Raw genomic sequence first — 24044 nt, forward strand, 5'->3', positions numbered from 1 at the left:
AGACACTGACACTGACTGGGTGAGCATACACATGGGTACACACACACACACACACACACACACACACACACCCAGAGTCAACCACATTCGTGGCACATTTACCAAGCAGGCAGGCGCTGGTTAAGGCAGATACACACCCTCTGCTTGGGCTTTCTCCCTCACACCCAGCCCAAGGCTCCTCCCACTCCCAGCACAGTTCCTCCTGCCCTCCTCCCCAGCCTCTTCCCCTCCAGATTCAAGCCTAAAGGTGGGGATTGGCAGCCAGGGACCCAGGCCCCCTAACTGCCCTAGCTTAAAGAAGGCAGGATGAGAGGCAGGAGGGTGTTTGAGCCTGGGACTCTGCACTGCCTACCCCCAACCCTTCCCGCTCTTAAATCAGTTTGCTCCTGGATCCAAAGGACCATCTGGGATAGGCAAGGGGAAGTAGAAACTACTTTGACCTGCAGGAGAAGGCTAAGCAAAGGGCAAAGACTATAGCATCTGCTCTGCTTACTCCTGCATCAGCACTCCACCCCTGGGAGCACCGGGATACAGCTCCCATTGCCTACCCAGGGAAGGTACCACAGAGACTGAATCACTGACTCACAGCCTGGCTAGAGAACTCAACCAGTCCCCCCAGATGGCAGGAAGGGGGAAAGTGCCAGAGAGAAAGGGTGGCATCATGGGCCCAGGACACTGACCTCTTCTGCCAGCCTTGCCCAGCCTCCGGGGGATGGAACCACGGAAACCCAGCAAATGGGAGGGGCAGAGACCCAGGCGTCCGGGGCCGCCTCGCCCAGTCCCCCTCCCACCCACCCTCCGCCCCCCCCCCCCCCAGCCCCAGGGCACCAAGGAGGGAGCTGGGCAGGGGCAGGCGGCAGGGAAGGGAGGAGCGAGGGCGGGAGGGGGAGGAGGGAGCCGGGCTGGGAGGGAGGTGGGGGGGTGGGGAGGGAGAAAAAGAAAGAAAATATTTTCCGTGTCCCCGCCTGCAGAGTCAGTGTGCGGTTTGGGAGAAAATGTGTCGGATATTTTGGGGCGATCACGTGGGCGGGCGGGCTCCAAGAGGCCCCGGGACAGTCCCAGCCTAGAGCCGGTGCCCCCCCAAGAGCCCCCCATTACCGTGAGCCTCTGACACTACGACGCTCCAACCCCGAGACCGCCCGACGCCGGGACCTCAGGGCTCCGTGGCCTCCCTTCCTCCTCCCTTCCCTTCCAGGTGAGTCAGTCGGGGGAACAGGCTCGCCCGCCCAGGACGCCTGGTTCCTCCAGTGAGGTGGGCTGGGGGCGGGGGCGCGGAGAAGCGATGCCGGCTCTGTCCCTTCCAGGGCTGGTGAGGCTGTCAGAGGGCTTGAGGGGAGCTTCCTGCCCCGACTTGGGGGTCAGCCCTGATGTGGGAAGGGAATGGGGAAGATTTGAGACAAGCTGGGGCTGGGCTGGGATTTATCGCCCCTTCATCTTGGTGAGTAGCGGCAGAGCATTTGGGGAAGTCTTCAGCCAGGGGGCTTCTAGCCTACTTTTGTGCTTGGGAGTGTGAGGGAAGACAGTGTTCGCCTGTGGATAAAGACCACTGCCTGCCCTCCCTACGGCTTCCCGTAGGGAGTGCGAGGGGTGGATTTTTGGTCCAAGCTTGTCCGAGTTGCTCCTTCCCCAGTGGAATGGCACAACTTGGACATCAGCAGGGCAAGGAAAGGGTCCTCACCAGAGTGATCCTGTCCCTCTGGGTCCAGGATGACAAGTGGATGGGATAGGGGTCTATGAAGCTTCCTTGAACCACAATCTAGGATTCCCTTTCTCATATCCCCAGCCAGGGGTGTAAGTCTGGGCTCCCTCTAGCTAAGGTGAGGGACTTCTTGGGTGTATTCTTGAGGGGAGCCCAAAGGAAGAACAGTGACTGGGGCAGGGACCCAGGCGTCCTAGTGGGATCCCCATTGACTCTGCTTCTCTGTCTTTAGCAGTTACAGCCCAGTCCCCTCAACCTGACCCAGTATGTAAGAGGGAATCTGCAGGTGGCCAGAGGGTAAGAATGTGCATGGTTGGGTGGGTGGGTGGGGTACAGGGGAGCCCAAGGAGGGGTCTGTAGGGGAAGAAGCTGAGATGATTGAGCCCCTTCAGGGCCCATGTCCAGACAGTTGCAATCCCAGTCCTCAAGTCTGAGGCTCCTGCCTTTACTGTCACTCCTCAGATGCTGAGTTGGGGTTGAGGACCACAGTTAGTGTCTCATATTCTTAAGGCAAGAAGAGAGGGGGCAGGCAGTACTGTGCTTGGAGCTTGGGTATCCCAATTAGACACACACACACACACACACACACACACACACACACACACACTGCGGCTTATAGCCTGGTAGGCAGCACAGGGCACACACCCCCACCCGGCACACCCCCACCCCTGGCTCAGAAAGCCACCTAACTGGCACCTCCAGTTCCCCCCTCTGCCCCACCCTGTCCGTGCCCTCCGTTGCCCACACACATTCCACTGGCACTGCCTGCCTGCCTGCCTCCTGGGCACTGCCCCTCCCTGGGGCCAGTGGGGTGGAGGGAGGGCACCTGGGGATGAGAGGTGGAGACTCAAGGGTCTGGACTCCCCCAAGGATGGCAAAAAGCCAGGGAAACCCAGCCCACTGCTGCCTCCTGGGGAGCAGGCTGGGGGCCCAGGCTAGAGCAGAGGATGCCTGGGTTCTCCGCCCAGGCTGGGGATGGGGTCATGGAAAAAGGTGGTCGTGTTTATACAGAGGGGAGGGGGGCAGCGGGTGGAGAGCAGCTGACAAGAGCAGCTTTGTTTCAGACTCTGGAGCCGGTAGGGCAGCAGGGAGACGCTCCCCCCCTCCATCCGGCAGCCCCCTTCGTCCATGCCCCCCCCCCAACTCCACCTCAGCTCTAAGAGAAGCAGCTTTGTATAGGCCCCTTTCCCCTAGTCAGCCCCACCTCTGTCTGAGGTGGCATTTTGGGAGAAGTGTTCTCTCCCTTCCACAGGTTCCCCAAAGAACTAAGGCATCTGGGTCCCTAGTTTAGGATTTCCTTTTACTCTCTGTACCACTGTCTTCCATTCCTTGGTCCCTTCCTCCACCTTGGACTTAAGACCCTCCCCTTCCCTTCCCAGCCAAGGTAGAGAAACCAAGGCTCAGAAGTGGGATGAATTTCTGTATCCTTCTTGCCTTCACTCAACTCTCAAGTCCCTTCTCTGAGGCAAAATAGAAGGAAGGTCAGGTAGAGCTGGGCTGTTCTTCACTCCTTATAGCTTCATTCCTCAGTAAGGACCAGGAGTCAGAGGCATCCCTCTCTGGGACTCTGGCCCCTTCACACATACACACACACACCAATTCTTCCTGCTCCACCCTCAGGTCTCTGTTTACCATCTGTAGGTGAGAAGCAGACAGTGAGGCCTGGGGCACAGAGCATGGCCATGTCCCCAATCTAAATTAGTCTGAGTGAAGAAGATGGGGTGGGGGTTGGCTCTAGTAGCTTCTCACCCTTGGCATTAGAGAGGTTAATCCACCTGGAATGTGGCCCAGCCTGTTGAGCTATGGCCCAGGGGCCTCAGGGGCCCCGGACTCCTGGCTCTACCTGAGTTTAACCAGGGATGAGGATCTCTGGGAATAGGGGAAGGAAGAGGAGAGGAACCCTAGGGACTCCAAGCTCAGATTTTTTGAGCCTGGGGAGAGACACTGGGCTGAAGAGACTGAGGCTGCTGGGGGTATAGGTAATGTCTAAAGTGGCAGCTTCATGCTTTGGGATTGAGTGAAGGGTGGTGGTGTTGGGGTCTGAGTTCCTGTAACCTCCATGACAATTTACCCTCAGGAGCTTGAAGGCCAAAGGATGTGAGAGAGAGAAGAGAAAGAAAGAGGTCCTGGCTGCGTAGTTCAGTTGGTTAGAGTGTTGTCCTGGTACACCAAGGTTGCGGGGTTCAATTCCAGTCAGGGCACATACTAGAATCAACCAATGAATGCATAAATAAGTGGAACAACAAATCAATATTCTGTCTCTCTGTCTCTCCCTCTCTTTCTTTCTCCTTCTCTCCTTCCTCTCTCTCTAAAATCAATAAATAAAAATTTAAAAAGAAAGAAAGCAAGCAAGCAGAGGTACACAGCCTGAGAGATACTGACTCCAGAAGGAAAGAGATGCAGAAATACACATCACCTACCTCTGGGCCTGCCCACCCTGTGGTTTCTAGGTGTGTCACTTTTTCTTGGTCCTTTCTTCACCATTTTCCACCTCAGTCCTTTATGGTTCTGGCTGGTAGAAGAGGTACCCAGGCTGGGAAGGCTTTCCTTCCCCAGCCCCCAACTCCTTAGAGATGTGGGTGGTTTTGGGGCTCCTGGGAAAGACAAGTTTTCCTTGTCAGAGCATCAGGAGAGAAACTACCTGCCTAGCCTTAGGATTCCCATGTCCTCTCTCCCTTCTTCTCCTCCCCATCCTCTGGTCTCAGGTTAAAAATCTCAGGGTAGCAGTCAGGCTACATTTGAGGAGGGGAGGATGCAGGGACGGCTTCCTTGAAGCAGAGTGCTTAGAGAGGAGAGAGAAAAGGAGAAGCAAAGTAATCTGAGAATAAGGAGAGGAGCTCTCTGACATCATACCCAGTCCACAGTGGGGCTTTCATCAAATCTGGGATTTGAAGGAAAAGGTATGAGAATGGTTAGGAAGTGAAGGATAATTAGAGACAGAAAGAATTGGGTGGGGAGCCTGGCCAGTGTGGCTCAGTAGTTGAGTGTTGACCCATGCACCAAGAGGTCCCTGGTTCGATTTCTAGGCAGGGCACATGCCCAGTTGTGGGCCCATCCCCAGTTGGGTGGTACGCAGGAGGCGGCCCATTGATGTTCTCTTTCATCGATGTTTCTCTCTCTCTCTCTCTCCCTTTCTCCCTTCTTCTCTCTCTAAAATCAATAAAGAAAAAACTATATATATATAAAAAAAGAATTGGGTGAGGAAACTGGAAAAGGGAGTATTGAGGAAGATAGAGAAGGAAATGCTAATTAGAAGAGAGATATGGAGAAAGAGAAATAACTAGCTCTATGCCCTATATTATGCTAAACACTTTATATATGTTACATTGTTTAACCCTCACAACCTTATGAAGTGGGCCCTATTATTATTACCGATTGACAAATGAGGAAAATGAGGCACAGAGAGCTTAAAGTAACACACCCAAGGTCCCGCAGTTCAGCTAGTAAACCATGGGGATTAATTTCAGGTTGTCTGGCTCCAGTCTGTGTTCCTAACCATTGCACTATACTCTCCAGAGAGCTATAGGGCCCCAAAGTTACAATAAAGATGTTTGCTTTCTGCCCTGGCCAGTTTGGCTCAGCGGTTAGAGCGTTGGCCTGCGAACCAGAGAGTCCCAGGTTCAGTTCCCACTAAGGGCACGTATCTTGGTTGCAGTTTGTCCCTGGCCCCAGTTGGGGTCCTGCATGTGGCAACCACTCGATGTGTCTCTCTCACATCGATGTTTCTCTCTCTCTCTCTCTCCCTCCCGCTCAATAAATGCAAAAAAGTGTCCTTGGGTGAGGGTAAAAAAAAAGATGTTTGCTTTCTTCAGAATGGTATTGAGTTCGAGTGTCGGCTGTATCACTTACAGCCATGTGACCTTAAGCCATTCACTTAACCTCAGTTTTCTCATCTGTGAAATGGGAATCATAATTCCTACTTCACAGGATTGGTATGAGGGTTAAATTAAGTGTCTAGTCCAGTTGTGGTGCTTAATGGTCACTTCTCAGCCTAGGAGTCTTCTCTGCCAGGAGTCCTACGACTCTCACTCACCTTGGAAACTCAGTTTATCCTTCCCTGGAGAGTTTCTCTGAGTCTGCCTAAGCATCTGCCCTGCCTCCTCCCCTGTGGGCCCTGAGCCAGGGCAGTATAAACCCTGGCAGCACAGAGGGTAGGGACTTCCTCTGAGAGAGGGACATGGGCTTAGAATGTCAGAGTGATAATTTTCTCACCCCTTCTTTTCTTCTTTTTCTCCCTAGGACTCTTGGAGATCCAGTGGGCAGGCCAGGAAGGGCGCACGGAGCCTCCCAGGCCTTTTAGGCAGTGGGCATGGGCGGGGGCTGTGGCTGAAGACCTCCCCCGCCCATTGCAGAGCCCAGGGGGTTCAGCCTCCCACACTGCAGCTGCCATGGCCACCAATAAGGAGCGACTCTTTGCCGCTGGTGCCCTGGGACCTGGATCTGGCTACCCTGGGGCTGGTTTCCCCTTTGCCTTCCCAGGGGCACTCAGGGGGTCTCCACCTTTCGAGATGCTGAGCCCTAGCTTCCGGGGCCTGGGCCAGCCTGACCTTCCCAAGGAGATGGCCTCTCTGTGTGAGTCTCATGGATACTGGGGATGAGGGAAAGTGGAAACAGGAGGACATTTGGAGGGTGGGTGATAAAGAAAATTGGCATCCTAGTTAGGAAGGCAGACAGGGATGAGGGTTTGATCTAATGGATAGCTGACAGGAGTGACTCAGAGGGAGTTTGGATGTGGAGCAAATGGAAGTGTTTGCAAGTGAGAGTCCTCCTGCCCAAATAGGATGGGAACGTAGAATGCCTAAATTTTGGGGGTCTAACATTGCCTCTTGAGTGAGTCAACTTGCAGGGGAAAACACCTTTGTACACAGCCAAGGGGGCTTCTGCTGAAGTTTGAGGCTGCTACCAACACGTAGTGGGGTGTGTGGGGAGCCAGGCTGGGAAGTAGGGGAGTCTGGGAGGCCAGTCAGCTGACTGTGATCAAGAGGTGAAACTGTTTTGAATTAGGGAAGGCTACAAGAAGAGGAATGGAATCTAGTGCCAGATGCCCAAAGATGTGTGAGGTCAGGAAACTCTCCTGTTGGTTCTGGAAAGGGTGGAAATAGTCACAAAGGTGCTTCTTCACCAGAAGTAATCCAGTGAGGTGGAGGGGGTGTTCCAGAAGCATCCTGTCTTCCAGCCATGTGGATTCTGGACTCCTCCCCTCCCTCTAGGTCTGGCTTAGTGCCCACATGCTGTGCAGATCCCTACTTGTTCCTCAGGCTTGCCCTCTTTGGGTTAAGCCTTTGAGTGCTGACAGCAGGCAAGCCTTAGGCCTCTCCTTTTTCCTCTGGATCCCCTCTCCTCTCACTTGGTAGTTGTTCTTCCTGACCAGGTCATTATAGGAGTGGGTGCCTAAGAGCTGCAGGGCTGGGATGTTGAACTTTGTAGGTTAAAGGGTCAGCATGTGTGCCGATATAGAGAAGGCCTCACCTGGAAAGAAGGGGAGGTGATGGAAAGAGAGACAGAGAGAGGAGCAATGCCAGAGACACAGAAACAGAGACAAGAGGAAAAGACAAAAAGATAAAAACATCTTTTATAGCTCTACAAGCTGGGGAAGAGAGAGTGAGGTGGGAGAGAAGAGGCCATGCCTTCAGGAGGGGGCAATTGGAGGGTTGTGTGTATGTGTAAAGGGGTGACTAGACAGGGTTGGCAGCTCTACTGGAAAGAGTGTGCTCATCTGGAAAAGGCATGTGTGTGTATATGTGTGAAGACCATATGCAGTTGTGTGTGCACAGCATGTCCCTCAGACTCTGCTCAGATACAGAATTCCAGTGTGTGCAACAAAGAGTCAGTGTGAGGAGTGAGGCCGGATTTAATAGGCCTGCTGACGGTGTGTCTGGTGTTTGGTGAGGCCTGCCAGTGGCAAGTCTGTAGTCCAACAGGGGTTATTTGGGTGGTGTGCAGGTGAACAAGAAAGCACAAAGCTCCCCTTTTTGGAAACCTCAGCTGGGCTTCCCCTACCTCATTTACAGCCCATGAATCTGTCCCAAGGCCTGAGAAGGTGGGAAGGAACCACCCTTCCTACATGAATGTACTTCTTACAGAGAACCATACAGCTCAGTCCCTTGGGACTTGATTTTCCCAGGTTCTGGGAGAGGCAACTAAAGAGGCAGGAGTAAGGAGGGAGAGGAGAAACACTGGTAGTAGGGAGAATGCTGAGAGTCCTAGCCAGTCCCCAGTGAAATTCTCCTTGTGCCCCGGTGACCTGGAGATCAAGGTCAAGGTTCAAAGTGAGGTCAAGGTAGGGGAAGGGGTCAGACTGGGCTCTATCCCCAAAGGCTGCCCTGAGGAGGGGTACTGAAAGGAAAAACCCAAGGGAGGAGCCAGAACCAGGGCAAGTAGCTGGGGAGGGTGCGGCTGGCAGCAGGGGACAGGCCTGGGCAGAGAGGCAGTGGTGGGGTAGGGAGGAGGTGAAGGCTTGGGTTCAGACAGCTTGCATGGGAGTAGGGCATGCAGCACCTAGGGTAAATGAGAGGGTGGCAGAGGGGAGGGGAAGGGATCCTGTAGTCTAGGAAATCTCCCATAGTGGGAGATCAGCTGAAGGGTAAGAGTGTGGTCTGTCATTTCTCTGACCCATAGTCTCTTTTTGGTAGGGGCCATCTAATGGAGAGGGATCGGAGGCCGAAGTCTGATGCCAAAGTTACATTCACCTTTAGTCTTTCTCTTCACTCCCTGTCTCTTAGGCTATGGGAGGGAGGGTGGCTCATGAAGGAGTCTGGAACTTCTCCCTGGGGCTAGCTCCTGGATCTTATGCTGGGTCCCTAACACCTTGGAGACATCTTATTGATAAGGGAAGTCTTGTTTCATCTCTTGGGGTTCTCCAGAGGCCTGAGTTGGTGAGGCAGGCATCTTAGAGCTCTGTGGTACAGGAGGGGAGAAGGAAGGGGAGCATGTGCTGCCAAGGCAAGCACAGGCCTGTGTGCATGGGAAAGCAGAAGGGGTATGTTTGCTCACAAATGTGCATCAAACCCTGGTGTCTGTGTCCCCACTGTGTTGTATGTTTGCTTTATCAAGACTGCAGGGAACAGAGTGTGATAGGAAGGAAGGGAAGCCTTGCCCTCTTCCTCCTCTTGAGGTGATACCTGTGGTTCTGAAGACCTAGCTATGTTTGTCCTCTAAATTTGGTGACAGTGTCCCTGGGGTAAGGAGCCCAGACTGTATCATACTATGTCACATGGAGAAACAGAGGGCAGATTGTCACAGGAAGTAATAGAGTTCTAATTAAACTGAAAAAGAGAGACTCAGAGACCTAAGCAAGATGAGAGAATACACAGGCCAAAAGGCACAGATGCAGAGAACCCAGATGCTGGGAGAGGCAAGAATAAGCAGGCGGGTAAGGGTGGCAAGCAGGAGGCAGGGAGGCCTCCTCCAGGAAAAAACCCCAGCCGACTGCCTCCTTCCCCTCCCCTCCTGGTCTCTCCTGCTCAGGCTGGGGATCCAGCTCCAGGCCGACACAAATGGGGCTTTGATTGCAACAGGAAACCTCTCTGGCGGGGGGAGCTGGGCAAGCCGCCGCCGCTGGGGCCTAGGCTGCACCCCCCCTCTTGGCCCCCTACCCAGTCCCAGCCCCCATCCTGCCAGCGCTCCTCATATCCCTACTTTGGGCCTCGGCCCTCATTCACACCTCTGTTCCCCCCACTCTTCTGCAGCCTCCTCCTCCAGAGACCCCTCCCATTACCCTTTAGGTGGGACTTCTAAGTTAGGACTTTCTCTTGGGGCTGGGACTTCTTTGCTTTGAGATGCCCTCTCTTCAGTTTTTTGAGGAAAGGTTTTGAAAGAAAAGGCGAATTTAGCATGAGGAATTTAGAAGCAGTTATCCTCAAGCCCCATCCAGAAGGTGGCAGGAAGGGGGAAAGGAGGGGTGCAAAAGGAGTTAGCTGTCTCTCCCTCCATAGTCCCTCGTTGGCCAAACTCATGCTTGCCAGGGTGGTAGAGGCTCTGAGGGGTGACCATGCAAGACTCTGAGTGCTAATGGCCTGGTTAGTGGGGGAGGGGTGCCCTTCTCTTTGCCTCTGGGGCCATGCCTCTGTGGGGGTCTAGCTGGGAGGAGTGTGCCACTGTGGTGGTGGGGATCATAGGGAAGGGTGTGAGTCAGGCAGCAGCCCCCCCCTTATACTCCCACCAGGCTGGTGGAGAACATCTGTTTCCCATGAAATGCTAGAAGGCTAATGGGTCTAATTGCTGCAATAAGGGCTGGGGAGACTTTGGGGAAAAGAGGGGGCACTAGATTCCCCCATTCTCTTACCTTCTCCACAAGGCCATACTAAGACTATCTAGAATGGGGGTTGGGGTTGATGGGAAGGGTAGGTCTGACACCCTAATCCTTGTCCCTTATAAGGCCCCCTCCTCTCCCTGCAATGCCTGGGAAGCACACACAGATGGGGTGTTGAGGAGTGGGGTACATCTGGTGAAGAGAAAAGGGGGGCTATTCAGGACTCATGACTTCCTGGAGCCCTCCCCCCACTCCTGTGCCCCACTCCCACCCCCCCTCCCTGTGGCCTGGCCACTTCTGGTTCTAATTACCAACCAGGCAGGCCTGACTTAATTGGGACCTTTCAGATTTCAGAGGGGGAAGGGTAGGTGGGTGGGGACTGACAGCCTGGAGTTGACTAATCAGGGCTCTATTCCCCTTGTTTTTGAGGTGCACCTCATTTTGCACTTAATTGATTTTTTTTTTTTTTTTGCCACTGGCCAGATTCTGATTCAGAAATCTCTCTCCCTTTTTTCGTTTTGAGTGCAGGGATGGCTGGATTAGAAACGGGGTTTTTGGGGTTGGGCGCAAGAGCAGGGAGCTCACGCTGGGTTGGAAAGAGCACTGCATGCCTCTTCGTCCAGCTTCAAGCCCCCCAGTCAGCCCTGCCACCCCGCGCCCCACCATCCGCAAGCCAGGCCCTCCTTCCCGGCCCTGCCCCCCACTCCCTTGGTCCCCGGCAGCCACTCGGGCCCCTCCTCCGCGCCTGCCTTCCCTCGCCTATTCTGGCACCCCTTCCTGCTCTTTATTCTTACAAACTGGCGCCCCACTCCTGCAGCATCTCAGTGCGCCCCCCACCCAGTACAACAGATTCTTAGAAAAGTGTGCCCCGCCCTGGCCCAGCCACAGCCGCCAGGCGGGGAAGGGGTCGGGCCGGGCGCCGCTCCCGCTTCCCCAGCGCTCCCCGTGTGAGCGGCGCTGACAGAGCCGGCTGGGCCGGCCCGCCGGCCGGCCGGGCGGGCCGCGGGCGGGGCGCGGAGGAGGGGGCGGTTTCCGGGAGTCGCCGCGGCTGGCGCTGTCCCGGGGCCAGGGTTCCCATTCGGCCCAGCCGGGCGAGCGAGGGCAAACTCTTGACGTGGCCAAGTCCCCGCCCCCTCACCCTCTTTTCCGCCGGGCGAGGGCGCTCAGTGCCCGGCAGGGGCAACCGAGGGATCAGGGAGGCGGCCCTTGGACATCTGAAGGGCACTAAGTGTGGCACTGAGGGGAGAGGGGGCTGTTAGTGCCAGCGGCGGGGATATTTAATGGCTATAAGAACAATTAAAGCCCAGACTCGCAGTTATTGCCAAGAGTGGCACTTGGCACTTTGGGACAGTTGGCACACTAGAAACTATGAGGGAGGGGGTTGGTACTCAGCAGGGCAGTTTTTTCTGAGGCGCAGCTGACGTTGTAGGAAGTTTGGGGTGGTAGTTTTGTGCTCTAAAAGTGAAGTTGAGGAAGTGGATGGAGGAAGGGGCATTGAGAGAGGCAGTGGAGGTCCTTGAAGAGTGTCCTCGCGAAACGGGGCTTCGGGGACTTGGAGGGAGGCGGCCAGGGACGCGGCGGAGGGAAGACAGCCCAGGCTAGGAGGGGTAGAATCCAGGCTGCGCTGGAGGGGGCGGGGGACTCCGCAGCGGCGCAGGCGACTGCCTGGGCGGGGTGGGGCGGGGCCGGGTCAGGAGGAGGTGAGCGCGCCCGGCCACCCGCCCCGAGGGGGGTTCCCGGAGAGTTCACGGCAGGAGCGCGCTCCGGCCCTTCGACCGGGGGCGGGGAGGACGGGAAGGAAGGAGGAGGCCGCGCACGCTGAGCCGCAGGAATGTACAGTTGGGTCCTGAAGCGCGCGCGCGCGCGCACGAGCGGAGAGGAGGGAGGAGCCAGGCCTGGGAACCAAGGGGTGGAGGTAGTGCAGGTCCCCCGGCTCTGGAGAACTGCCGGGCGCCAGGGACCTCCATGTTCCCCCCGCTTTCCAGTCATCCTTGACACCCCTGCCTGTATTGACTTGTGTGAGGAGGGAGTGTTGGGGGAGGGGGAAACTCGAAAGGAAATGCGTATGTTTGGTTCCTCCACTTCTTCCACCCTCGACCAGAGCACGAGCCTAAGATCAAATGCATGCAAAACCTCCCTGTGTGGAGAATGCTTGCAAGCATTCTTGCAAGCCAAGTGTGCTTGCACAAACGTGTGTGCTACTATGATCTTACGTGCGTGCAGATATGAATGTGCACTATTGCATATTTGCAAATCGTGATGCCTGCCAAGATAAATGCGTGCACTGTTCTAGTATGTATATGCGTATGTGTGTGCGCTCCACTCCTACTTCTGCTCATCTTGGTGCCCGGCCCCCTTCGTTCTTCAAGCCCCACCCCCCACCCCTCCAGGCTTCGCTTTTACAAAAGGTTTCCCCAGTGCTCGCCGCCGGGGCGCTCTGAGTGAGCCGGACCGCTGCAGAAGCGGCAGTCCCGGCTTTGCGCCCCGCCCAGTCCCTTTCCCCCGCTGGGGATCCCCCTCTTCCCCGCCCACCCTATACCCCCCATGCAGCCCGGCGCCCTATGCTAGCCCTCCCCCTCCCCCCCTCCAGGAGCTGGGCGCCGCTGGGGGAGGAGGGGGAATCGGCTGCGGGTCCTTGGTGTTCCTAGCACCCAGCTTCCCTCCAAGCCGGGTCGCGATGTACGACTGCATGGAAACGTTTGCCCCGGGTCCGAGACGGCTGTACGGGGCTGTCGGGCCCGGGGCCGGCTTGCTGCGTAGAGCCACTGGCAGCTCCTGTTTCGCCGGACTTGAATCTTTTGCCTGGCCGCAACCCGCCAGTCTTCAATGTAGGTACCCGAGCCCGGAGGTGGAGTGTGGGGTGCAGGAGAGGCAGAGGCTCACACTTTCCATGTGTAAAAAGGTGGAACTGGGGTGCAAGCGGAGACTGACTCTATGCGAGGGGCGGGTGTGTAGGAAAGAGAAGTACTGGCCCTTTAAACGTGGGGGCCTCAGCAGACTCCTTTGGGTGTGTGCAGTAGTGTTTTGAGTGTGTGTGGTTTTTATGGTGGGTGTTTAGCTAGGACCTGTGGTTGATGCCACTCCAGATTTCCTGGGGATAGGGATTGACCGAGGTGTGTTGATAGTTTGTGCCCGCAGGTCCGTGGCTCTGGAGGGATATGGCACCCAGGACTGTGGGTAGCGTTTGCAAAGTCCATGTGGAAAGTTGGGAGTGAAAAAATATTTGCAGAGCGTGTGAATCCCCAAAATGTGCAGCGCCTTGCCTAGGCGGTGTGGGTGAAAGAGTCTCACCACGCAGTGTCGCCCACCGACAGCGTTGGCAGGTCCGCATGGCCCTGCGTGGGGATGTTTGTGGCGTGAGGCCGGGAGGGCGTGTGCCCTTGCGTGGCTGCGGGGGCGGCTTTGGAAAGTGCTGTGTTCGAGCGTGCATCCTGTGTGTTCTCGGTGCAGGGTGAAAGGGGTGGTGCACACAACCGGGCGAAGGCTGGGCTCTGGCGCCCCCTCCCCCCTTTTAAAAATAAATGTTTGGAAATGTGCATAGGGTTGTGTGCAGAGAGATGACTTTTTCCTTTGGCTGCAAACACACACAACTTCAGTAGGAAGCGAAAAGTTTAAAGCAAAGACTGCGTGTGTGTTTGGGGGTGGGGGTTGACCTGGAGGTGGCAACGGCCGGGTTGTGGCGGGGGGGAAGTACTACTACTGGGTCCCCAAATACCCATTTTCCTTCTCTGTGAAATGGGAGATGCCAGGCCTGGGGCCCTGGAACCCCCTTCCAGAGCGGTAATAAAAAGCTGGGGACTGAGAGGCAGTAAAAATGAAGTCCAGATGAGAGGCGGCTTTGAAGCCTGGGCCCAAGTGCCTGGCGGGGGTGGGGTGTGGGGAGGAGCCAGGAGGGGAGCCTGGAACCCCCTCCCCCCGATTTTACCGGGGGCTGGGACTGCGCTTGTAGCCGTGTGTGGACGCTGGGGGACCAGGGGTTTGGGGCACGCTGGGAAGGGGCGGGCGACCGGCGCTGGGGGAGTGCGCCCGCGGGGTCACCGAGCCCCCGCCAACGCGCCTCGCTCCTTGGCACTCTGCAGCGCTGTTTACGAGTTCGGCTTTTTTTTTTTTTTTTGTCTTTTGGTTCCAGGGCAGAGCTGCTCAGATTTAACAACCGGGAGACTGGAAGAGGGAGATGGCAAACAGGAGACTGTACTTTGGGGTGGGGAGGGGCAAGAATTAAAAGTGTGGCATTTAAAGGGCGGAGAAAGCATGGAACTATTGCTTTGCACCAAATCCTTGTGAATTCTTAACCTTCCTCGTTGCCCAATAGGATGCGGATTTGGGATTTATTGGAAGGGGTGCTGAAGTGGAGAAAATCTACCAGGAAGAGTTTTTGTGGGGACTGGGCAGGAACCCCAGTTTTTTTGACGCCCACGGAGGCCCCTTGCACTTGGCTGGCAGTGTTTTTGCATTTAAGTTTGGACCGATAATTTTGGTCTCTTGGATCTTGGTGGGCTTCATGCCTGCTCCACACTTTCAGAAAGGCATTTAGACCTGAGTGTTTAAGCCAGGGAAGGAAAGAGGTATTTTGAGGGGAGGGCCCCAAGGTTTGTTTGTGCATGTTTGGCGGCTTCAGTGTTCTGGTGCGGTGTTGGCAGGCCCGGGTGTTTGGTAGCAGAGCTTCTGGCTTGCAAATGTGAAGTGGAGCACTGGGTGTTGTGTGTCCGCCTTATGACTTGTGCATCCACCTCCACAGGGTGGCTGGAGTCAGTGTGCTCTTATGCCACCTGTGTGTTCTGTGCCAGGGTCCAGTTGTGGTATAGGAGCCCATTGGTGATATGCCAGCTTCAGTACCCTGTGTGTTGTTGACGTGTGAGAGTGTGTGTCTCCAAGGTGGTATGTGGCAGATTGTGAGTTTGGGCTTCTCAGCCCTGGGCCTCGCAGCTGGGAGCGTTTACAGCCGGTTATAAAGAGTTTGTTTGAAGCTCCGCTCTGCCTGGCCAGGAATTTCCTCAATTTCAGCAATTTGGGCTTTAAAAGGAGAAAAACCCTGAGCCCACCCCCTCCTCCCCACAGGGGCCCCAGCCTAGCCCAGGAGCAGCCTCCCGATGGTAGGAGCTTGCCCCAAGCTGGGAAGGGGATCTGAGCCACACCGACCCAGTTCACTTTCCTGCGTTCTTTGCCCACTGGGCTGTGCTTTAGGGTTCAGGGGGTGGAAGTGTGCCAGAGGCGTTCCGAGAAGGGTCGACAGTGCCACATAGATGGGAAAAGTTGCCCCTGAGCCTGTCTCCCTGTAGCCCCCAGCCTTATAATTGGCTGGCACTGCCCTATGCCAGTCTGACCACACCCAGGCCCTTTCACAAGAGAGGAAATGAGGCAGCACTCTGTGGCTGGGAGGGTGTCAGCAGTCAGCACTACTCCACACAGTTGTCTGTGGCGGCACCAGTGCCCTTAGAGAACACCAGGAGGGGTCCTGAGAGGCATTCCAACCCATCCCACCTCTCTCAGCCCCAGCCCCTCGTGGAGCCTCCTGCCTCCCAGGCTGAATAGACTCCAAGCACCCTTCAATCCTCCCCTCCTCTCTCTCCTTTTTCACTGGGGATTCTCCCTCCAGCAGGATTCTTATGTTAATTGAGTGTCTCTGTGTTGGGGAGGGGGCAGGTGGAAGGGCTTCCCTCCTGTGGGGTGGGTGGAGCTAGCCCAAACCAGCTTCCTGGGCATTCCTTTTGCCCTTCTGGGGCATGGGGTGGACTTCCGACCAGGTGGGCTGCAGCGGGTTAGAAGAAGGAAGGTGTTCATGAGGTGGGTGCGTGGGATACTCCTTAGGGAGGGTCTTAGGATTTTCTTTCATTGCTTTGGGCAACAGGTCCTGTGGGTTAAATAATTTATAGATTTTTCCAGTCTCTGAACATCCACCACACACCCAAAAAAAGCTTACTTAGCAGGCTGCTGAACAGAGGGTGTTCTCTCCAAACTGTGTGTCGTGGACCGAGACCCCTTTTGAGCTGTGATTGGGTATTTGTGGCGAAGTTTAGGAGTGAAGACATAGGCTCTGGATCCTTCCAGAGATAGTTCCCCTCCCCCATCAGCCCTGTTTACCCAGTGTCACCTGACTTCTCTGGTTTGCTATACTCCCAACAGTTTCTAGACCTGTGAATCTGAGCAAATACCTCAGCCTATCCTTCCCTAACTTCTGTGACTCTTGGCCAGGTCCCTCAGAGCTAGTCAGAAGACTTGGGAACCTCAGCTTGACTGTCAAGTGGCACTGGGGCACTGAACCAGTCACTTCCCTCTGTTGGCCTCAGTTCCTTCAGGTGTAAAATAAAGTTGTTGCATAGCCTTTAACCTACTTTCCTGATACCTGTGTCCCATTTGTTCCTCTGTCTCAGTGGCTTCTGGGGAAAAGGACATTGGCAGTTATTTGGTGGGCAGTATAAGAGGAAAAAGCTCGAGGATTTCTCTACCCTGTACTACATGAAAGGAAACGAAGTCCTATTCTACCTACTGAGTATCCCAGCAGGTCATTTAGCCAGGTGCCAGCTGTAGGTGACTTGTAATTGCCTATCACCCCCAGATCTATTGCCTCATGAAGAGGAGGAGGATGGTGAGAGATAGATTACTTGACAAGGGTCAATTGATGTGACAGGGAGTGTGGGCCATAACCCCTGCACCTATCTACTTTATAGCTGGGGAAACAGAAGCCCAGAGAAGTTACTTCCAGGATGGCCTTGGCCTGGAATTTGGAGAATTGAACAGTGTCATGTAAGCCTCTGGCTGGCATTATTGTGGGGAGAGATGGCCAGACTGTGGGAGGTGCAGAAATAGTGGTTGTTTGGGGTTTTCTGGAAGTGTTTACTATGGCGTTGTACATAGTTATTGGGACTTTAAATCAGTGTGGTGGTGATGGTGTTGTCACTGCTGAGCAGAAGGAAGTGGGAATGGGTATGTGTGCATGATGAGGATACCTGGAGATCTGAGGGGTTCTCTCCCAACCTTCACATCATACTACTTCCTCCCCAGCGGTGGAGACGCAGAGCACTAGCTCTGAGGAGATGGTGCCCAGCTCACCCTCGCCCCCTCCACCTCCTCGGGTCTACAAGCCATGCTTCGTGTGCAATGACAAGTCCTCTGGCTACCACTATGGGGTCAGCTCTTGTGAAGGCTGCAAGGTGTGTATGTGGTGGGGGTGGACTCATTGGACATCTGGAATTACCTGGTGAGATCAGAGACCAGGGACCAGAGCCGAGGGGTGAGACACTGTGTGTGAGTGGGCATCCCTCGGGTGAGAGGGGGCTGCTTTGCACGTAGGTGGTTAATAGACTGGGTCAGGTCTGGGGCAACCTGCAAGGCCTATGAGAGGCTGGAGTTCCCAGCATTCTGCCTGACACTCTCCCCACTCCCAACTCCAGGGCTTCTTCCGACGCAGCATCCAGAAGAACATGGTGTACACATGTCACCGAGATAAAAACTGTATCATCAACAAGGTGACCAGGAACCGCTGCCAATACTGTCGGCTACAGAAGTGCTTTGAAGTGGGCATGTCCAAGGAAGGTAGGCCCCTAGCCCTGGCCTGGGCAGGAGCACTCCTAACCTAGCCTGTGTTTACTACCCTCTTTCTACTTCCATGACTTCTGAGATCTAGCTTGTCCTGGGGTGTTGCCTCCTTCCTAGCCAGTCCTATCTGATTAGTTGAATACACCCAAGAAGCTCTGCCCATTCTCCCCTCTCAAAGCTTAATGAACCCTTGAGTAAGTGGGGGTTACCATCTCACATTCTCCTGTTGTGTGGAGAAGTGAGGGGGCTTGCCAGTCCCCTTCCCTGCTCCCAGGACTGAGCCTGAGGTGGATCTGGGGTGCCCCCCCACGCCATTGTGCTGCCAAGGCTATAAGTGGATATCCTGCCGCCTGCATATCCTGCCCCCCCCACCTCAGCTCCTGCAGGGTGACAGGAAGGGCAGGATGAAGCTGAATGGCCTGGAGAGGGAGCAGGAGCTGTAGGTCCTGGGTGGGGCTGGGGAGAGCCAGCCTGGAAATGGGAGCTAATGTAGGAGATAGGGAAACTGAGGCACTGACTAGGTCCCAGGATGAGTAGATGCTCATGATAAGGATGGAGCACATTAAATTAGAGTGAGAGGGGATCTCTAGAGGGAGGTTCTGAGGGTCCTGACCCTCTCCTTGCACCTCCATCCCCAAGCTGTGCGGAATGACCGGAACAAGAAAAAGAAAGAGGTGAAGGAAGAAGGGTCGCTTGACAGCTATGAGCTGAGCCCCCAGTTAGAAGAGCTCATCACCAAGGTCAGCAAAGCCCATCAGGAGACCTTCCCCTCCCTCTGCCAGCTGGGAAAATACACCACGGTGAGGAGTGGGCAAGTCCTCAGTGAGGGCAGGGGACTGTTCACTTTGGGGAATGGGTAGGGGTTGTGTTGGAGGCCGTGGTCTGGTTCTGAGGACAAGGAGGACATCAGAATGCAGAGGGGAGAGCTTGAGGTATTGGCAGAAAGAAGACAGCTTGCACAGGGCAGGTCTTAGCTTGCATTCTCAACTGCCTTCCCTATAGAACTCCAGTGCAGACCACCGGGTGCAGCTGGATCTGGGACTCTGGGACAAGTTCAGTGAGCTGGCCACCAAGTGCATCATCAAGATTGTGGAGTTTGCCAAGCGGCTTCCAGGCTTTACAGGGCTCAGCATTGCTGACCAGATCACTCTGCTCAAGGCTGCCTGCCTGGACATCCTGGTAAGTTAATAACCCTATGGCCTGCCTTCCGCCACAGCCTGACCCTCATGTGAGACCAAGGAGCTGTTCCACACAAATATTTTATTATATTTTTCTCCCCCCTCATCTGGGACTTCCCAGAACTCCTCTAAACTCCAGCCCTTTTTGTCTTAACCCCTGCTCCTAAGACCAATCCTAGACTTCTGGACGCCCTTCCTCCTTCCTTCTTCTGTCCCCTCCCCAAACTTCAGGTCCTACACGCCCCTCTGCCTTTAGCCCCAGGCCTGCTTCAGGTTGCCCTCCTTTTGGACCTAACCTCCTTACTTTCCATGTGCACCTCATTTCCTCTTTGCCCCACCCTACATTTACTCCTCTCCAGAGACAGCATTAACTTTCCCCTCACCTACCTCTAGATGCTCCGGATCTGCACGAGGTACACTCCAGAGCAGGACACCATGACCTTCTCGGATGGGCTGACCTTGAACCGGACTCAGATGCACAACGCTGGCTTTGGACCCCTCACAGACCTCGTCTTTGCCTTTGCTGGGCAGCTCCTGCCACTGGAGATGGATGATACAGAGACCGGGCTGCTCAGTGCCATCTGCCTCATCTGCGGAGGTGTGAGGGCGCCCTCTGGTGTTTTCTCGGGTTCCTTTCCCACCACACGTCTACCTGATCTGTCACTAAGGTGGAGACCTTTGTCTCTACCCTTGGGATTGTTTTACTTGGCCCATCCACAGACTTCTTACATCCAGTGTAGGTTCCCTGAGCCTGGAACACAGGACAAAAAGGGGCAGAGCCAGGGGGAGCTGGGGAGACCCCAGATACTGGTGCTGAGATAGGGGTCTGGGCAAGAGTGATTTACCAGAGCGAGCCTCTTACTGAAGGGGAGAAGGTACAGAGCCTGGAGCAGGGGAGATGGCCTGGGTGAGGCTCAGGGATAATAGGTGAAAGACTGATGGGACAAAGTTTGAGGCCTGGAGGCCCATAAGGCAGGCCAGTTGGAGATCAGCCACTTGTCACTGTCCTCCCCACCTTTCCTTTCTCCACTGTGCTTGTCCTCATAGACCGCATGGATCTGGAGGAGCCTGAAAAAGTGGACAAGCTGCAGGAGCCACTGCTGGAAGCCCTGAGGCTATATGCCCGGCGGCGGAGGCCCAGCCAGCCCTACATGTTCCCAAGGATGCTCATGAAGATCACCGACCTCCGGGGCATCAGCACCAAGGGTTAGTCATGAGAGAGCCTCCCCTCTCTCCCCAGAGGTGCTGGTCTTCCAGGTCAGTCAGGTGGACAGGTAGAGACAAGAACAGAATGGGTGAGAACCAGGGAGCCTACAGAGGAATCTAGGTGTGCCACATGCTGGTGGGGACACTTTGGGCAAATTCTTTTACATTGTGTGCCTTGTTCTCCTATTTATAAACTGGCTATACCTATACTTAGCTCATAACTTATTGTGAGGTCTAAACAAATTAACACACAGTGGGCTTCGAACTGTGCTGAATAAAAAATGCAGTTCCGCCCTGGCCAGTTTGGCTCAGCGGTTAGAGCGTCAGCCTGCGGTCTGGAGAGACCCGGGTTCGGTTCCCGCTAAGGGCACGTACTTCGGTTGCAGTTTGTCCCTGGCCCTGGTTGGTCGTGCGGGTGGCAGCCACTCGATGTGTCCCTTCATGTCGATGTTTCTCTCTCTCTCTCTCTCTCCTTCCTCTCTCTCCCTCCCACTCTATCTGTACAAAAAATGGAAAAATATCCTCGGGTGAGGATAAAAAAAAAAAAAATGCAGTTCCTCAGTGGCAGTAGCCACATTTCAAGTGTTCAGTAACAGCCACATGTGGCTACACCTACTGTAGTGGATGGGGCAGATATTTCCATTATCGTTGAAAGTTCTATTGGACAGTGTTGGTTTAGAAGGATGCCTGGCAGATAGGTTTGCTAAATAATCAGTATTATTATATGTTATTAAGAACAGGCATAGGGCCCTGGCCAGTTTTGCTCAGTGGTTAGAGCATTGGCCCCTGGACCAGAGAGACCCGGGTTCGGTTCCCGCTAATGGCACATACCTCGGTTGCGGTTTGTCCCCGGCCCCGGTTGGGGTCATGCGGGTGGCAACCAGTTGATGTGTCTCATATTGATGTTTCTCCCTCTCTCTTCCTCCCTCTCTCCCTCCCGCTCTATCTGAAAATAAAAATGCAAAAATGCCCTTGGGTGAGGGTAAAAAAAACAGGCATAAGGCCCTGGCTAGTTTGGCTCAGTGGATGGAGCGTCAGCCCTCGGGGACCACTGAGTCACGGGTTTGATTCTGGTCAAGGGCATGTACCTCGGTTGCAGTTCGTCCCCAGCCCTGGTTGGGGTTGTGCGGGAGGCAACCAGTCAACGCGGCTCTATCACATCGATGTTTCTGTCTCTCTCTCCCTCCTTCCCACTCTATCTGATGATACATAGAAAAGTATCCTCGGGTGAGGAATAAAAAAAAGAAAGAACAGGCATAGGAACAACTGGTGAGCTGTGTATGTCAGAGGGTGGGGTCCTTGGGGAATGGCGCTGGAAGTTGGGCATGGTGTGATCTTTGAGATGACAGCCTGAAAGAATGGGATAAATGGGCAACAGCTTGGTAGAGAAGACAGGTCGAGGCTCCATGCAGAGGAGTGGCCACAGGAACCCTAAATTAGAGAGAGGGTGAGCTGGGACAGAGAAGTGGCAGGCCTGTGCTGGGTGCCTCCAGAGGGGAGTCACTGGACAGTTAAGAAAGGTTAAAGAGGTGGCTTCAAAGGGCATATACCTTTGCCCCCCTGAAACTCTTTGCACCTCCATTACAGGAGCAGAAAGGGCCATTACCCTGAAGATGGAGATTCCAGGCCCAATGCCTCCCCTGATCCGAGAGATGCTGGAGAACCCTGAAATGTTTGAAGACGACTCCTCGCAGACTAGTGCCCACCCCAAGGCCTCCAGCGAGGATGAGGTTCTGGGGGGCCAGGGCAAAGGGGGCCGTAGCCCCCAGCCTGACCAGGGCCCCTGACTTCCCCTGCCATGGGGATTGGGGCTCCAGGCAGCAGACTGACCATCTCCCGGACACCGCCAGTGACTGGGGGAGGACCTGCTCTGCCCTCTCCCCATCCCTTCTAATGAGCTCCTTGTTTTTGCCAAAGTTTCCAGGGGTGCCTCTGTGTTCACCCCCTTCCTGCTCTAAATGGCTCCCTTTCCAGTCTTGGGAGCCTGCCCTGATCCCTCCAGAAGAGAGGGCAGAGGGGTAAGCCTGGGTTAGGACTCTAAAATCTCAGCACTGCCCTCAGACACCAGGGTCCCAGGCTCCCCAGGGCAGGAGGAAGCCCCTGCCATTCCATAGTCCCTTCCTCTGCCAGGTGCTTAGGCCTCTGGGAGCAAACAGGAACACTAGAGACCAAAAGGGGGTATAGGGAGAGGGCTGAGCCCACCCTCTTGCCCCTGCCCTTGGTGCCTAATGCTGCGTATTGCACCTGCTGGGTGCATTCTACCCTCTATGCCCCATCCTTGTGCCAGGTCAGGGTAGGGCAGGCTGGGCCCTGCATTTCTGTGTGGGCCAGAGGGTGAAAGCGACAGATGGAGGCTCATTCTGCACCCCTTTGCTTGGGCCCAGAGTTGACCTTGTGCCCTCTGTTATAAACTCCTCCCCAGCCCTGTCATGTGCCTTGGGCTCCCCCTGCCCTCCATCTCAGCCATGGGGCAGGGACCCTCCTACACTACAGAGGGGCCAGGGGACCCCTCTCTACCTAGTGCCTTCCTCCCTGACCCCCAGAGCAGCTTGGCCCAGGGAGAGGGGGGTGGGTGCTGCTTAGCTGACCCTGCCCTGACCCAGAGGAAGCCTCTATTTATTTATTAGCTTTTGTTTACACCCTGGAATTGACCCCTTCCTCTAGGGGTCTTGGGAGGGGGAGCCCAGGGCCCCTGTATCCCTTCCCTTCTTCCTCCAATCCCCAGTTTGTATTTAGCTGCCAAATAAGATTCCCACTGGCTCCCCTTTTTCTCTGGGGGGTCAGGGTGCTGTCCCCTCCCCTCTGTTTACATCTCCCCTTTACCCCGCTGTATCGCATATTGCTGAGTTTTCTATTTTTACAAAATAAAGTGATGGAAACTCATGGGGTGTGGCTCCCTTGAGAAGGTGTTTGTAGCCCTGGCCGGTTTGGCTCAGTGGTAGAGCATTGGCCCTTGGACCAATGAGTCCCGGGTTCGATTCCAGCCAAGGGCATGTACCTCGGTTGCAGTTCGTCCAGGCCCTGGTCGGGGTCGTGCGGGAGGCAACCAGTCGATGTGTCGATGTTTCTGTCTCTCTCCCCGTCTCTCCCAACTCTCTCTACCTGAAGATAAATGGAAAAATATCCTTGGGTAAGGATTAAAAATAAAATAAAAAGAGAAGGTGTCTGTGGGGGAAAGGACCAGCTGACGTGAAGAGGTATTGGGTGAGGAAGGGGAGCTCCTAATCTACTGGATTGTGTAGCTTTCTTGGGGGAACCAAGGAAATAGGATATAATGTGACAGGATGGGAGGGCAGGGGAAGAAGGGCAGCCCACTGGGCCCACCCTGAGTTTCTGGGCCTCCCACGGCCACCAGTGTGGATTCTTAGTTTGGACCCTATGGACCTCTGAGAAGGCAGGACTGGACCTCAGAGGTGTTTAAGCTGTTCCCACCCACAGTTATATATATGTGTATCTCTGATCTTCTCTGGGGAGGAGGCTCATTGAAGTCATTTGGTGCTCATGAGGCTCTGTGGCCCCAGAAGAAAAGACCCACAGCCTGTATCTAAGTCACAGTGTTTGTTTTATACCGACCCCTCCATGAGCTCTCCAACCCTTTATGACCCTACTCTCATCTTAAGAGTCACTCCCTCTGTCCCTTCTGACCCCACTCTTCGTCTTGTGACCTCTACTCAGCTTCCATGACCCCACTGCTACTTTCTTTCCTAATGTCTCTCTGTGCCCCACTGCCTGTGACCTCTACCACTGTGCCCTGTATTTCCTCAACATCACCTCTCCCCATCCCCGTGGGCCACCTTCTTCCCTGAGACAGAGCCTTGTCAACCTTGTTCCTGGCTTTTTTCACCAGTGACCTGTGCATATGGGAGAGAGTTTGAGGATGTGGGAGTAGGGGAGGAGAGAAGAGTGGGGAAAAGCAGAAGAAGAAAGTGAAAGAAGCTCTGGAGGAAACCACAGAGCCTATAGGGTAGGAGGGGTCACTGCCGTGGTAACCTCTGGTTGTGGGGGAAGGGTAAAAGGGCCCATGGCCTGAGGGCACTCAAAGCCCACCCAGAGAAGTAGCCCCTTCTTCCTAGTTGCTCCTCCCAGCAGCTACCCCCCTATAATCCATCTGCCATTTACTGAGCACCTGCTATGAGATGAGCACTTTGCTAGGTATTGAGACTTCAGTTAGTCC

At 55.0% G+C, this 24044-nt stretch overlaps 1 protein-coding gene across 3 annotated transcripts; it reads left to right on the plus strand.

The window, feature by feature from the left end:
- RARG (retinoic acid receptor gamma) lies at positions 1 to 22753 on the plus strand. Of its 3 annotated transcripts, XM_036251894.1 has the most exons (11): positions 1 to 19; positions 972 to 1195; positions 1932 to 1996; positions 5939 to 6271; positions 16953 to 17101; positions 17342 to 17483; positions 18126 to 18286; positions 18489 to 18665; positions 19058 to 19262; positions 19712 to 19870; positions 21458 to 22753. In XM_036251894.1, the coding sequence occupies exons 4-11, from the start codon at positions 6088 to 6090 to the stop codon at positions 21655 to 21657; spliced, it is 1377 nt and encodes a 458-aa protein (XP_036107787.1). In that variant the 5' UTR covers positions 1 to 19; positions 972 to 1195; positions 1932 to 1996; positions 5939 to 6087; the 3' UTR covers positions 21658 to 22753. The 3 variants fall into 3 exon arrangements, with proteins under 3 accessions (XP_036107787.1, XP_036107789.1, XP_036107790.1); XM_036251896.1 differs by lacking the exons at positions 1 to 19; positions 972 to 1195 and adding an exon at positions 1400 to 1438; XM_036251897.1 differs by lacking the exons at positions 1 to 19; positions 972 to 1195; positions 1932 to 1996; positions 5939 to 6271 and adding an exon at positions 12539 to 12778 and having other exon boundaries at positions 21458 to 22709.
- Positions 22754 to 24044: the final 1291 nt, after the last annotated feature.

This window comes from Molossus molossus, unplaced genomic scaffold (genome assembly GCF_014108415.1).
Source record: "Molossus molossus isolate mMolMol1 unplaced genomic scaffold, mMolMol1.p scaffold_m16_p_10, whole genome shotgun sequence".
NCBI classification, from domain to species: domain Eukaryota; kingdom Metazoa; phylum Chordata; class Mammalia; order Chiroptera; family Molossidae; genus Molossus; species Molossus molossus.